The sequence below is a fragment of the Oryzias latipes genome, chromosome 17 (genome assembly GCF_053564925.1).
Source record: "Oryzias latipes strain Hd-rR chromosome 17, Olatipes_Hd-rR_3.1".
Classification (NCBI taxonomy): Eukaryota; Metazoa; Chordata; class Actinopteri; order Beloniformes; family Adrianichthyidae; genus Oryzias; species Oryzias latipes.
In genome coordinates, this window is record NC_136253.1 from 33,394,261 (window position 1) to 33,408,589 (window position 14,329).

The following is a 14,329-nucleotide window of genomic DNA, read 5'->3' on the forward strand; positions in this document are numbered from 1 at the left end:
ATAAATGCTATTGATTCTTTATTCACCGGCTCTGGAGAATCTGAGGGTCCGAACGGGGATATGAACCCGGAAGGAGGATCCGCCTTCTGTCCCCCGCGCTTCTGACAAAAGTCATCCCTGGAAAGGTTCAACACCACGCTCAGCCACTTCGCTGGAAATTCTTTCAAAAACTGCCCGGTTGCGATAAGAGCCCTGGAGTTTGGCCTGAATAGAGCTGTCACCCCAAATATGAATCCAATCGGTGACCTCGCTTCCCTTTTACTGACTGGTCTCAGCAGCATCGTCCGCCATGGTTGATGTTTATGTTCTCGTTCCCGCCTACTTCAATGCAGAATTATGACGTTTGTAGCGTATCAAAGACGTACGGGTCGGATTCATGTGGCCTGGCCGCTCAGACGGAGGTCGCATTTCAAAAGATCGGATACGTATCGGATTCAGGACCACATATCCAAGTGGCCTGGGTCTCATTTGAAAAGATCAGATCTGTGTCGTTCAGACTGTCATGAAAAGATCAGATACAGGTGGCATAGGGGCAAAACGAAAGACTGAAATTTCATACATGGAAACTGCGTAAAATGTACATGTTGGCTGTGTGACACAGCCTTAACCTTCACCTCAAATGATCCGTTTGCTCCAACGCTGTGGCTCAGAATGAAAAAAGCTACGGTCGGGAACTAATGAGCACAGCGTGTTAAATGAAACCAAAGCTGAAGAGAAACACATGACGGCCACAAAGTCAGCTTTTATTCTGAAAATCCATTCTCCTCGCACAGCCACAAGGCTCAAAAAATACATATCTGAGCTTTTATCAGCAGGCAGAAAAACCACATCCAAGGCAGAGCCACTCGTTGGTGAACTCCAGGAAGCCTGGAGCTTTGTAGAGGCCACTTCCTGTTCAGACAGGAAACACAAACATTAAGGCGTATAGGTGGCTGTAATTTTTTTAACCAGAATGCAGTGAATAAATGTTTGAAGGCTCACCCTTAATGACATTGCGGAGGTTGCAGAAGTTGATGCCGTTATCAAACAAGCTGTACCAAACAGCTGACACAGATGTTCCCTAAATAAAAGAGACGCACGTAAATCCAAAAGAGCATTGATTGGCCCACAGGCGCCACCCACCCTGCAGTCTAGTTAGAGCTACACGTGAGAAATTCATTTTAAAAAACACTTTTTTCATAACGGCGGCGTTTCTGTTGACTTCGTCTCCATAGTGACTATTTTTTGTGACAAACAGGTCTATGCACATTTTTAGAAAAACTGGCGAAAGGAAATTTTCGGAATTCCTTGGCAACTGATGTTTTATGTTAACCACGCCCACATTCCTAATACGGTCATAGCGTATGTCAAATCATTCCTTTCAGCTTGAGTCAGGAATTCATGTACTAAATTGAGCAAGCAACAGGGGAACGCCACTTTTGAGAGCTCGCCAGGCTAATGCCGTTCAAAATCTAGAAACTTTAAAACCAAATTTCTTTTTTCCCAAGTGGCTTCCCATTGATGCACTGGATGACCTTTATTTTGGGGCTTCCATAATGCAGAGGTTGAGTGGTCGACCTCTGTTCAGAAGTTAACAGGTTTGATTCCCGCCCATGTGTGGAAGTGTCCTCAGATAAGACACTGAACCCCACGTTGGTCCTGGTGGTTTTAGGGTGGTGCCAGTGTTCGTCATCAGTGTGTGAATTGGAGCGTGACTGCAAACCGCTTCGGGTCTTACAAGGCAGGTATCTCTGGCAGTGATGTCATCTTTTTTTTCTCTCCCTTTGCCCTAATACTTCATTTTCAACGGGTACAAGGTGCGTGCAAATGATTTGAGTGTGTAGCATTGGTAACATTTTTGCTCGAAGATGCAGTAAAAGTAAGGAATTGCAAAAACCATCAGGTTCTTCAGTTCAGGATAAAGAAAATCGTCTGAATGGAAAAATAAACAAAAAAAATGTACCAATACAAAAACACAATAGCTGAGTGGACGCAGACTTACTTGCACATGGCAGCCCAGGATCACAGATGTGGGAGTCATAGTGAAGTTGACGCTTTCGATTTGGCCGACTCCTGAAGTGTGATTGGCCTGAATCGCCGCTGAGGTGACGGAGCTAAGCTGAAATGCAATCGCAGAAAAAGCTACGTTTCCATGACAGCTGTTAATATAAAGTGACACAAACAGCTTCTAACGATGTTTTCTCACAGTGTATGAACCCATGGCTTTAATCTGAGTCACAATGGCAGAGTTGACCTCAGTGCAGGGGACTCCAATTAACCTAAAATTTAAAAAAACAATATGAGTTAATGATTATTATTCTGAGACACAGAAGTGACAAAATCCTACCAGATGATCTTGCAGAAGGCGCTCGTCGTGGTGGCGGGTGCTGCATCTTTGCCCCCTGTGAGGACCCAGGTTCCCATGAAGATGGCACACGACACACCCAAAATCCTCAACGCCATCCTGGAATGAGCTCCGTCTTGCACCAGAGGTTGAACTGAGTTTCTGTTTCTGACGTGAGGGTTTATATAGTCCTCTGATCTTCCAGCCTCTAGAGGACACACCATCAGTCATGTGGAGCCATGAAAACAGATTTACATAGCAGGTTTGTCTGTAAAACAGCAGTCACTGTTTTTGCAAGTATCTCAATGCTTGCTGTGTATTTATTATTTTTCTGCAAATACTACAATAAGACAAAATGCTGATGTTGTGAGAGCTTAGTCATATAGCTTATTTTTATTGGATATCTTCACTTAAAATTAAATAAAAGTTACTTTTTATTCAGGAGGACCTGATGGAACATAGAGACAGACAGAGACAAACAATCATCAGTAAAATCAGTGCAAAACACATCATATCCAGACAAAGCATACGCTGTTGAAGCAGCCAAATTGAAAGATTACTAAAGGAAATAATAATTAAAAAAGAATTTAGGATTAAAAAAAAGAACTAGTTTAAAAGTAAGAGACTGGTATTTGTGGTATTATATAAAAAAAAAACATTAATCTGGAAAAAAAGGAAAGATGAAATACCACTGAAGATTTTTCCACAGCCTTAACTAAAGATTTAATCCAGACAAATTTAAAGTAAACACATTTTAATAAAATACTTTAATCTAAAATTAACTGAACAACCCCACAGAAGAATTTGATTAAACATGATTAAATTCAGGTTTTTGGTGTTTTAACATGTTCTTGTGGGTTTTTTTCTAATGAAGAAGGACATAAAGAAATAAAATGAAGATCAAACTTGGATTTATGAGGATTTCTTCTATAAAAATGGTTGTGAACCAGGAGCAGACGAAAAAAAAGCAATTTAAAAGGAGATTGTTGGTGACGTAAAAAATACGCTGGGCGGGGCCACAAGCTCCCTGCGCTTTGCCATGGGGAGAAGGGGGGGGGGGGGGGTTGCTCTTTGACAATAGTGCCGCCCACATCTCAGAGGTGAGATTCTGTTGAATTCCTACCGCTCTGCAGAAACTATGTTCCAGACAACGACCCAGCAGGATTTGTGATTTTTGGCTAAAATAGCATAAAAATCCTTTAAAAGACCACTGAGAATGATTTGAAAATAGATCAAAAGATGATACAAAAACTGCATAGACCACCAAATGTGGTTAAAAGGTCATGTATAATAATTTAAAGTTATTGGCATTACAACATATCACAAAAACAAGAAACACCATTAATATCCTTTCATTTAAACACATTTTCTTTTATTAATTTCTGTTTTTCACTGTTTTGTATGGAGTTATTTCAGTCTCAATAATCAGAAATGCACACAACCGGTTTTACAAATACACACGCTCCGATTCACAAATGTCATTTTATGCAAACGTGAAAAATAAATTCGGAAATACACACCCTGTGTTTCACAAACACACACATTGTGTTTCACAAATGCACACTAAATGTTTTACAAATGCACAATAAGTGTTTCTCACAAATGTGCACACTGTTTTTCACAAAAACATTTTAGAAATTCACAATAAATGTATCAGAAATGCACAGTAAGTGCTTCACAAACGTGATTTTTAGTTACACATGTGATGTGAACTCACAGATCATTCGAATTGCAGACTGTGCATTCAAAATCCCGTTCTCGTTTGTGAATCTCCCCGTGTGTGTGAGAGATTTTTCTACGGTGAATATAGACCTTTTTCGCAAAAACCGGAAGTACGTCATCAACGTGTAAACCTAGTTCCGGTTTGTGCTTCGCTGGCGGAGGAATGGCAGAGCCTAGAGTGTTTTCGAAGAGCCTGAGCTGTGTTCCGAAGTTCACCAGCACCGATGTGATGAAGAGTGTGAAGATGCAATCGTCCACTAAAGGAAACAAATTGGACATGGGATATAAATTCGTCCACGAAGAGTTTATCCACCATTACCAAGGTAAGCTTCAGCTAGCTTTAGCCATAGCCGCATCACCGGTAACTCTGTGTGTTTACGTCAACTGTAAATCCTGGTGTTATTAATTTGTAATATAAGGCATCGCAGTGAATATGTTGTGTGTATGTTTAAGTGAAAAGGCATGAGATTAACATAACACCCAAAAATTTGGTGAAGCTGTAAATAAGAAATGTTAAGTTGCCCGTATGCGTGTTCATTTTGCTGCGGTTGCGGCACTTTCTTCACTTACTAGTATTATTTTTCTGAAAGTATGGTGAGCAGAAGTCCTCTTTTCCTGGACATGTCCTCTCTTTTGATACTTATATAATAAAATAACATTGAACATAGATGAAATGTAATTATATTTGCTTCATGTATGCAGCTCTGAACACCAATTACTCTCGATGAAATATCTCACAAACTCACTTCACTCCTCTTTTTTACAAACTCAAATCTGGTCACCCTATTGACAGTTATAGTTTCATGTCATTCTGAACATTGATGTAGCAACATAAGTATGTCCTAATTTTAACCTATATAATTTATTGTGTCTAGATATCACTGGACGCAGAAAGTGCCAACCTGAAAGCTTTCGTCTGCAGTTGTGTGGCTGCTAAAGGATTTTGCAATCACATAGTTGCCATCCTGTTCCAGACCGCACATTATTCACAGCTGGGTCTGCAGGCTGCTCCACCCCCCTGGCCTGCACGAGTGGCTTGCAAAGATGGCACAGGTGGGTTTGTGATCATATTGTCATTATTTTTTAAGAACGTATGTGTATCCATAACAACTCTAAATTATTATAAAAACACCCCAAGTAGTTACTACAGACTTTAATTGCTTTCTGCCTTTTACTTATAAGGGAATCCATCCTGAACCGGTTAGTGAGCTGATGGTGCAAAAACCCAAAACAGTTGGCAGGGACGGTCAGAGGTCCACACTGTACAAGGCATATACAGGTAATTAACTTTTTGTTGCTTTGTGAGCAAGTTAAGTTTTTTTTTTTTTTTTAATCTTATGACTAACCAAATTATGGTTACAGCAGATATAATGAATTAAATTGAAATGTAGTTATGCACTTATGTCTAACTTTTGTGTGTTGTGTTTCTCTTGTGTAGGACCACAGCCAGATCCATATGATGGCATCTGGAAGCAGATTATGCCAGGTGCAGCCCCAACCTCTCATGGTTGTGTTGGATGGGTTTCTGAGATGGAATGAAAGAGAACTTGGATATATATTGTGGCAAATGCATGAATGCATACCTTAAATTACACTTATCTTGTCTTTAACAATCAGTTCAGCCTTCTGTCTTACTGTTGATCTGTAATGTTATTTTTTATTGTAAATGTTTGATGTTATTTGCATACCAAAAAATTAAACGAGGCACAATTTTGACCAAAATTGTTTTATTTGTTCATCTAATTTTTTTGTGTAGTCAGTCACATTTCAACAGAAAAACATTACGAATATAACAATTATATTTAATTAGATTTTAAGAATATGTGGAAACACTAAATTTTTCCATACTATTTGCACATTATACATTATTTACATACCAAACATTAATTCACTCTTCAAAACAAAAAAGTCCATGATAATTTGCCAAAACACGGCGGTTAAGCCAGATCTGATTCACACTGCCCATCAGTGTGAGCGGCACAGAGAGTTCCTGATGTGAAAGGACTTTATCCTACTGATCACTCTTTCCACCATAATTCTGAGGCGGGTGATGGCTGCGGTTTGTTCTGTTTCCTCCTTGCTGAATTGAGTTGAAAGCTTAAAAGGTGGAATGATGATCTTAGATCCAATGTCAGTTAGGAGGTCTTGAACGAGGAACTTTTGTCCGCCATGACATCGTCTCCTGGCTCCAGCAAAGGAACTTGGCTTCTAAGTCATGGATGTAATCCAAAGCCTCATCCAGAGCACCTGTGAAGATAAAGAAATTAAAAATCAGTCTTAATATATTAATGCTACCTTTCAACACAACACAGTAATCATGTTTTGAAAAGTATGTTAAGTATTTAATTACAAATACATTTCATTTATTTTTGTTAAGGAAATTACAAAATGACAAAATGCTCAAAAGTGATTAAATACATGTAATTAAAATAGGTGAGAGCATGAACATCTTTTATTATAAATATTAATTTGTTCAGGTAGAAATGCATGTATCCAATAACGGTACACATAGTTGACTAACGTTAACCAAACACATTATGAACAACCTTACCTGCAGGTGGGTGTGTCACGTAGTCGTGATCCATCTTTACTGTCTTAGCTTAGCCACCATGTCGCTAGTATCTTCACAGCTTAGCTGCATAGCCTGACGTTTGAAGTTCTGTCATATTCTGACTCCCTTCTCAAAGGATCAGTAAAGTTGTTCCAAGGGAAAATACTCGGGGCAACACCACTCTTCAGGCGACGAACGACGCAGCCGCACCACAATCCCGGAGCGAAGTTAGTAAGTGCCGGCAGCAGAGGGTGCTACCTGTGTTTACATTAAAACTATGCCCTTCATCTCTTCGGATCGCCTATATCCATTTGGGTTTCAGGTTTGGATCCACAGGAAAATAATGAAATGAAAGGTAAGGCTGTTTTTGGTTGGAAGACGAACAGCCTGGAACGCAACAGAGACTGCAACTCTTCGACTCTGCCATTCTTCATATCTGCTGCTACGCTAACAGGAAGTTGTTTTACACGTCATTGACGTATTTCCGGTCGAAAAATGCGGAAGTGTGAAAAAGGTCTATTGAGACTCATCTGACGGAGCGGGTCGACTAATGTCACCATTGGCTAGTGAATCTGTCAATCAAACTCGTCGGCAAAGCAGGCGGGTTCGCTTTTAGCCAATCGAATGGCCCCTTACACTTTCTCTACGCTTTCTGCGGGTGGCAAAAGCCCCGCCCATGTTTGATTCTGGACCAGTCGGTCGTTAGCGTGTTAGCTTTAGCATGGCTTGTCGGTTTATTTGCCTTCGGTTGTCAAAATTTACTGGCTTGTGCAACTTTTCAGTGGACCTGGTAGCAAGGCAACATTGGTTGAATGCAGTTGACATAGTATCCATCGAACTCTGTACTGGTCATGAGATTTAAAATGAATGTTTCACTCGGGATTGTTTGTACGTTATCCTTCTCTTAGCTTTCATGCTAGCGTCATTTCAACACTCAGACACGGTCCCCTTCGGTCTTGATCATATGAAGGTGGAGGAGAAAAACCTGCAACTTCCACAGGTTTTGTGGAGAAACTGGCATCACTTTGCTCCGTACCACGCAGTGGGACTACATTACCTCAAGTTCATCTCACTGTCAATCACAGATACCCAATACACCTCCCCTGCTCCCCAAGTCACTCTGCTGGACCTTAATTTTATTTTTTTAATAACTCAAATGTCATAGATTTTATATTGTAACCATATACATATACACCTCTTGGCCAGGTCACCCTTAAAAAAAGTTTCCTCATCTCTCTGGGTTTTATAGCTGGTTAAATACTACACAACAAAAGATGGTCATAGAACAACAAAGTGCAAACATTCACCCTTTATTGCAGAGTAAAATTCAGTGAAAACATGGACAGATTAAAACATCAAAATTTAAGCAAATGTGGGATCTCTACTGATTTGAATTTTATTTAAACTGGAACTAATTTTCATAACATCCTTACATACAATGAAGTCCCTTGAACAATACAGCAGTATTGATTTGAACTCTGTCTTGCCCCGCTCAGTCTCTCTTCTTCTGTATGTAATTATGTCGCCTAAATTAAGTTCTAAACAAACGGGACAGTAAAGATGTAGGTCCACTCCCAAACGGTCTGAATTACACAATGGGTTGATGTCGTCTTGCAGTTCCAACATTTGTGGACCCAAAAGGGGACTGTCCCATACCAGGACATTGATCCCAGGATGAGGTTCAGTCATGGATCCACTCTCTTCCCATTCATTCTCTGGAAGCAGCATACCCTGACAAAAAAAAAAATATACCGTTTATGAACAGCACTGTTTTTTTTTATGTTTTAGATTATGTAGGAACAGAGACCCACTAATAATGACATATTGTTTCTAGCAGGCAGACCTCATATCTCCATAACTGTTTATAATTTGCAAATAAGTGACTCTTAACAAAGTAGTGAGATTAGTACAGCTGATGGCTCATAATGCCATGCATTGTGATGCATTTTGAACTTGCAGATGTGCTATTCTTCCTACTTGATTTAAAAAACCAAACAATTTAGGGAAATAGTTTGCACCACACAACAATAATACTTTTCATTCATTTTTGATGAAAATTCCTTGTAGTCATTGTGATTTCATTATACTGTTATTGATACTTTCCACTTTAGTCGAACTGCACACAAATCAGTTGTCCAGTACAGTGAGATTAAATAAAGCAGTGTTTTTCAACCAGTGTGTGTGCCGCGGCACACTAGTGTGCCGTGGGAGATGGTCAAGTGCGCCGTGGGGAATTGCCCTACTTCACTGATCTAAAAACATTTCCCATCTCCAGGAAATCAGCTCTTTGTTAATCCAAACAGGCACTGATAAAACACTGAGTAGTTAGGAATATAAAAGATCTTAAAATGACTTTTTCTTTGTGTTTATTTAATTCTATAAAATACATTTTGATAAGGTTGACGGTGCCGCGATTTAGCTGCAGCTATAACTGTGTAAGGAAAAGTCGCGCCCCTTTAACTGTCTCCGCCAATCATTATTGAAGGCTTGATCACATGTCATCAGTCTGACCAATCAGAAGTGGTTAAAGTTTTCCCTTCCTTGTTCTTAATTCTGCTGATAAAGTCGCTCAGTTATAACAAAAATACCAGCTAAAGCTCGTCTTTAGCGGTGTAACTTTCCACAGAGTCCAGTGTCAGACCGTGGAACAAGTGAACAAAGGTTGAAAAACACTGAAATAAAGCACTTACCCGGGGATCAGAAACAGGGTTCTGGGTCAAGCCCAACTGCCACAGCTGATTTGGTGTCATGCTTTGCTCCGTCCTGATGGGATGGCTGTCCCACGCGTCACTAAAGACATCCAAACTGGCCTGAATGCGTGGTAGGAAAATATAGTGGCAGCAGAATACGTGATGTTACCGATATTGAGCAAGTCTTGGTCCTCAGGAGAGTGCAGGATGTTGTAATATAAACCAGTAACAGTCATGAAGACATCACACCAGAGGAGCTCAATCCTGTATTTGGAAAAAAGCAAAAAGAAATATTATATTGTCAGATTTATTTTTAATACATAATTCACTTTTATGTTTATATTAATGCGTCTAAAACTAGGTTCAACTCACCGTTGATTGTGTGTACACTTTTGCTGCAATGAAGCTGTTTGTGTCAGTTCTACGTACTGTGAGCATCAACTCAGCTATGCCCACATTTTGTCCTCCGTGATCTCCTCTCACCCTGACAATAACATGAAAATCATGTCTCAAACACATAATTACAAATGCATCGCCAATACGGTACACATCAATTTAAAATGTAATGTTCTTATGTATGTTGCCAATAAGTAGAATTTCTAGGTTAGACAAATTGCAGGAGTGGGTTACATGTATCACTGGGGAAAAAATTGAGGTGAGAGAGACTGTTAAGGGGGGGTAAAATGTTATCCATGAGGGGAAAGAGTTTTAGAGTTGCCTTTGTTTTCAGAGGAGTCTAAAAAAAGTTATTTTATTTTTGTACAAATAACCAAGTGCTTATACTGCCTGATATGTGAATAAAATATTTCTTTATGAATAACATGAATACCTCAGAGGAAAGCCATACACGTTCACAGCGTCACTGAAGAAGGCCAAGTGGGTGTCTGCACAGTTGTTGTCTGCTATCTTCAGGTACAAGATCTATGGAATACAAGTACAAATACTTTCAACTGGCAGATATTTACAGGGGCAAAAATGCTAAATTCCCAATTGATAGGTAAAACAGTAATACAATAGGATGATAAAATATGAAATAGAATAGAATAGAAAGGTATTTAGGATGTCACACTTCAGCAATTCCTAGAGAATAAATAAAAACACGACAAACATGGATTAGATCATTTAGCTGTCTGAGATTAAATTACATAATTTTCAAATATTAGAAAGGGGAATTTTTTAAAACACTCTTGCTATGATAACTTGAGCTTGTAGTAAAGAACAGCTTTAAAAAAATCAGAGACAAGACACTGATCACAGGAAGCCTGTGTGTAATACTTACAGTAACTTCTACTCTAATCACTGTTGACAGCTGATTTCTCCCATCCGCCCTTTCTGTGACTACTTATCGACTACAAAACCGACTAAAAAAATAATGTTTGGGATTCTTGTCATTTCGTCATTGGAAGTAAAGATACGGGGAATTTAGTGGCTGTCACTCTGACACAATCTCACAGGGCTTTTCAGCACAATACGGGTTCTAACGTTAGAAACTTAATGAGGCTTCTTTCATTCAACAGTGGATTCACGTCTGTTATATTTACAAAATACAGTTTTCATGAATGTCATATGAATTAACTTTGTTGCACAATCCACCCCGTCTTAAAGTCTGGGTTGTGAAAAGACTGTGTCTAACTTTAACCCGGATCGCGTTTACATAAAGGCAGCACATTGAACAACTAGCTAGCTAGCTAGTTAGCATAGCATCAGTGTTTAAACAAATCCCCGTCTCCAAATCAATACTTTTTATTAAACTTTCTGTGCTGCTGTAAATCCGGCATGTTTTCCCCTTAGTTCCTTATGAATCATGTTAAGAACCTACAGATTGGCTGTATATCTAGCTTGAACCGACGCGCTAGCTTAAACTTCCCTCACACTCACAGGGCAGACAGACACAATTTGAGTCAAAAGCCGGCTAGTTTCGAGGCCCCTGGTTGGTTGTAGTTACTCGTGTTGTGTGAAGAGCTGGTATGCCAAGTATAAAACTTGACAAAACCATCATAAGTCCTCCCTCGCTTTCATAAAAAATATGACCGCACAGGCTAAGCTAAGCTAATTTGCGGTGGGGGTACTCTGCAAACGACTCGGCTGCAGTGTTCATAAAGCATTCACACATGTCACTTGGCCAAGGAGAACGCTTCAACTTAGTATTCAATAACATTACAGGACGTACAACGAGGGAATAATAATCAAATAAGTGCATTACTTACGGGCTGAGACTGATCCCTTTCAGAAGAACTCTCCGCCATGTTTGCCGCCCGCGTCCTCCCAACTGCTGTGTTGAACAGCTCCCTCCCTCGTCAGTTGAGAGTGAAGAGTGTAAGGGGCCATTCGATTGGCTAAAAGCGAACCCGCCTGCTTTGCCAATGAGTTTGATTGACAGATTCACTAGCCAATGGTGAGATTAGTCGACCCGCTCCGTCAGATGAGTCTCAATATTCACCGTAGAAAAATCTCTCACACACTCGGGGAGATTCACAAACGAGAACGGGATTTTGAATGCACATTCTGCAGTTCGAATGATCTGTGAGTTCACATCACATGTGTACCTAAAAATCACGTTTGTGAAGCACTTAGTCTGCATTTCTGATACATTTATTGTGAATTTCTAAAATGTTTTTGTGAAAAACAGTGTGCACATTTGTGAGAAACACTTATTGTGCATTTGTAAAACATTTAGTGTGCATTTGTGAAACACAATGTGTGTGTTTGTGAAACACAGGGTGTGTATTTCCGAATTTATTTTTCACGTTTGCATAAAATGACATTTGTGAATCGGAGCGTGTGTATTTGTAAAACCGGTTGTGTGCATTTCTGATTATTGAGACTGAAATAACTCCATAGTTTTGGAACCACCTCAGAATGCAAACAGATCGCTTTACTTCTCCATGTCTGCAGAGGGCGTCAGATTACAACATTCGGATTCCTGCAGAACTCATTTAAAAAGAAATTTTGATCCCAAATAGACAAGTGACAGTAAGTCAAGTATGTGACGCTCCTCTGGTTTGAGTCATCTGTTTGAGGGTCTCCCCGAAGCCTTTTCTCTCTGAAAATGTCACAGATTGATGTGAAGTGACATCTTTTTTTTAAATAAAAAACATTCTTTTCAGGATTTAAAAATGATTAAGAGTAGCATTTCGAAGCATTTTTTTGATCCGGCTTTTATTTACAGTGACTGACTTACATTAGTTATTAAGTTTTGCTTTTGTTTTTGTTTTGCATTTTAGTCTTTGTTTTAGACCTCCTTTTAGAAAAACATGACAAAAGTGCAATAAAATGTAGAACATTTTCCCAGCTGTAAGGTCTAAATGTCAAAAATGCAATTAAAAGATTAAATAGAATTAGTAAGATCATATCAAATGGTCATAAAGCAACAGAAATATATATTTATGGGGGTATAATATGAGCCTAAATAAAATCAATAAATGAGTAGTGTTATTACAGTATTTGTTAGTCAATGTGCAAAGGTTATTTAGTAATAACCTTTGCACAGGTTAACTTATTTTAAAACAGTTTAATTTTTAAAGAGGATGTTTAATGTTTGCCGAGGTTTGTTGCCCATCTTGAATTTTTAGGTACTAGACAGGAAATAAATGTTATTTTATTTGTAATATGTTACTAAAATTCTATCAAAATACATTATATTTGACACACTTTTAGATTTGTATTACCATTTTTTTATTTTAAGGGGCCAGTCAAATGTTCAAGCTGTTTTCTTGGAAACTTTATTTTGAAAAACTAAAAGGTCTTTTAACCTTCAGGAGGTAAAGTGATTCAAGCAGAACCTCCCAGTGTGTTTTTTGCCCTATTATTTTTAATGTTTTTTCAAAGAACAGAATTAAAGCATTTACAGTCATCTATATGTAACTAAAGCACATATATGCACTTACTTACACGCGGAGGTGAGGTCAGCCCAGAGCTGATAATTCACCTAGACTACCAAAGTTCCCATAAGTTTGCTACCCAGAGCGGTCATCGAGCTGACAAATGGATGGCACGTCCACAGTCCATAGATCTGCTCATCTTTCTGCACGGATGGTGGTGACTGTGCACGGGGCAGTTCCCTGCAGCAACAGACCAAATTCTGCTGTGGAGACCATCTGCTGAGAGAAGAGCCAACAGAAAGAGCAGCAGTCTGTTTGTATGAAGACTGCATCATCCTCAAATGTTCTCTCAGTCATCGTGTTTATGTGGAGGGAATCTATTAGGTCAGTGAGGAGGATTTAGATGAAACCTTCATCTTCTTCTCAAACTGCAGAAAGATGCTTTCGTTGTCTGCCAGCCAGTTGGCAATTTGTCCAAATCATTGTCTTTGGGCTAAAACTAAGAAACGTCTGCTAAATGTCACTTAAACACAAATTACACTATTTCATTCCAAACAATTAAAAAAACAAATCCAGATATAAATTCAATTCAATTTTATTTGTATAGCCCAAAATCACAACAACAGTCGTCTCGATGGGCTTTGTGCGGAGAAATGTAGGGTAAAACATAAAATAAAAAGGATCATGAATTCACTCAATTCAATAGAAAAATTCTAAACTGAACTAATTAAACTAAACTGGACATCCCTGCCCTACGCTGGGTTTTTTAAAGCTCCCATATTTGAGGTTTAAAGTCCCACTCAGAGAGGGTTTTGGGTGTTTTTAACACATTTTTGATGTTGCTCAGCAGAAAATATGTCCTAGAAAATTTCCTTTTGGCTAAGAATGGCCTAATAATTAATTAAAGACCACTGGGAACGCTTTCAAAAAAGATCAACAGATGGTTGGAGTGGAACTTTCCAAAGGTTTTTCTCCACCTCAATAAATGACTGTGCATTTCCCAAAAGCAATAAAAATTGTACTAATAAATAAAACAAAAAAGAGATAAAACAAACGGTTTCGATTTTTTCTCCTCAGTAGTTTAAAGCAGGGGTCTGCGGTCTTTAACGCTAAGAGCGATTTTATCAGAATCAGAATCAGAATCCCTTTATTGTCATACGCACAGCTTTTGCACTGACATAAAGATCCAGTTTATCCAGTTTCTAACAGACTAAAACCGAGC

General features: G+C 39.0%; 1 protein-coding gene and 2 long non-coding RNA genes across 6 annotated transcripts; 1 reads left to right on the forward strand and 2 right to left on the reverse strand.

Moving 5' to 3' along the window:
- Positions 1–727: 727 nt before the first annotated feature.
- LOC144986648 (uncharacterized) lies at positions 728–13,298 on the reverse strand. Of its 2 annotated transcripts, XM_078934255.1 has the most exons (6): positions 13,178–13,298; positions 2,327–2,531; positions 2,186–2,258; positions 1,982–2,098; positions 982–1,060; positions 728–891 (listed from the first exon to the last, which is right to left on the reverse strand). In XM_078934255.1, exons 2-6 carry the CDS (start codon positions 2,440–2,442, stop codon positions 809–811), a joined length of 468 nt encoding a protein of 155 aa, XP_078790381.1. In that variant the 5' UTR covers positions 2,443–2,531; positions 13,178–13,298; the 3' UTR covers positions 728–808. The 2 variants fall into 2 exon arrangements, with proteins under 2 accessions (XP_078790381.1, XP_078790380.1); XM_078934254.1 differs by lacking the exon at positions 13,178–13,298 and having other exon boundaries at positions 2,327–2,578.
- Positions 3,724–5,767, forward strand: LOC144986651 (uncharacterized). Its single transcript, XR_013650485.1, has 4 exons — positions 3,724–4,368; positions 4,921–5,098; positions 5,228–5,324; positions 5,484–5,767. It is a non-coding gene; the product is annotated as an uncharacterized LOC144986651 (long non-coding RNA).
- LOC144986650 (uncharacterized) lies at positions 8,115–11,668 on the reverse strand. Of its 3 annotated transcripts, XR_013650483.1 has the most exons (6): positions 11,494–11,668; positions 10,116–10,207; positions 9,659–9,770; positions 9,456–9,550; positions 9,287–9,386; positions 8,115–8,327 (listed from the first exon to the last, which is right to left on the reverse strand). It is a non-coding gene; the product is annotated as an uncharacterized LOC144986650 (long non-coding RNA). The 3 variants fall into 3 exon arrangements; XR_013650484.1 differs by lacking the exon at positions 8,115–8,327 and having other exon boundaries at positions 9,385–9,406; XR_013650482.1 differs by lacking the exons at positions 8,115–8,327; positions 9,287–9,386 and having other exon boundaries at positions 9,411–9,550; positions 11,494–11,666.
- Positions 13,299–14,329: the final 1,031 nt, after the last annotated feature.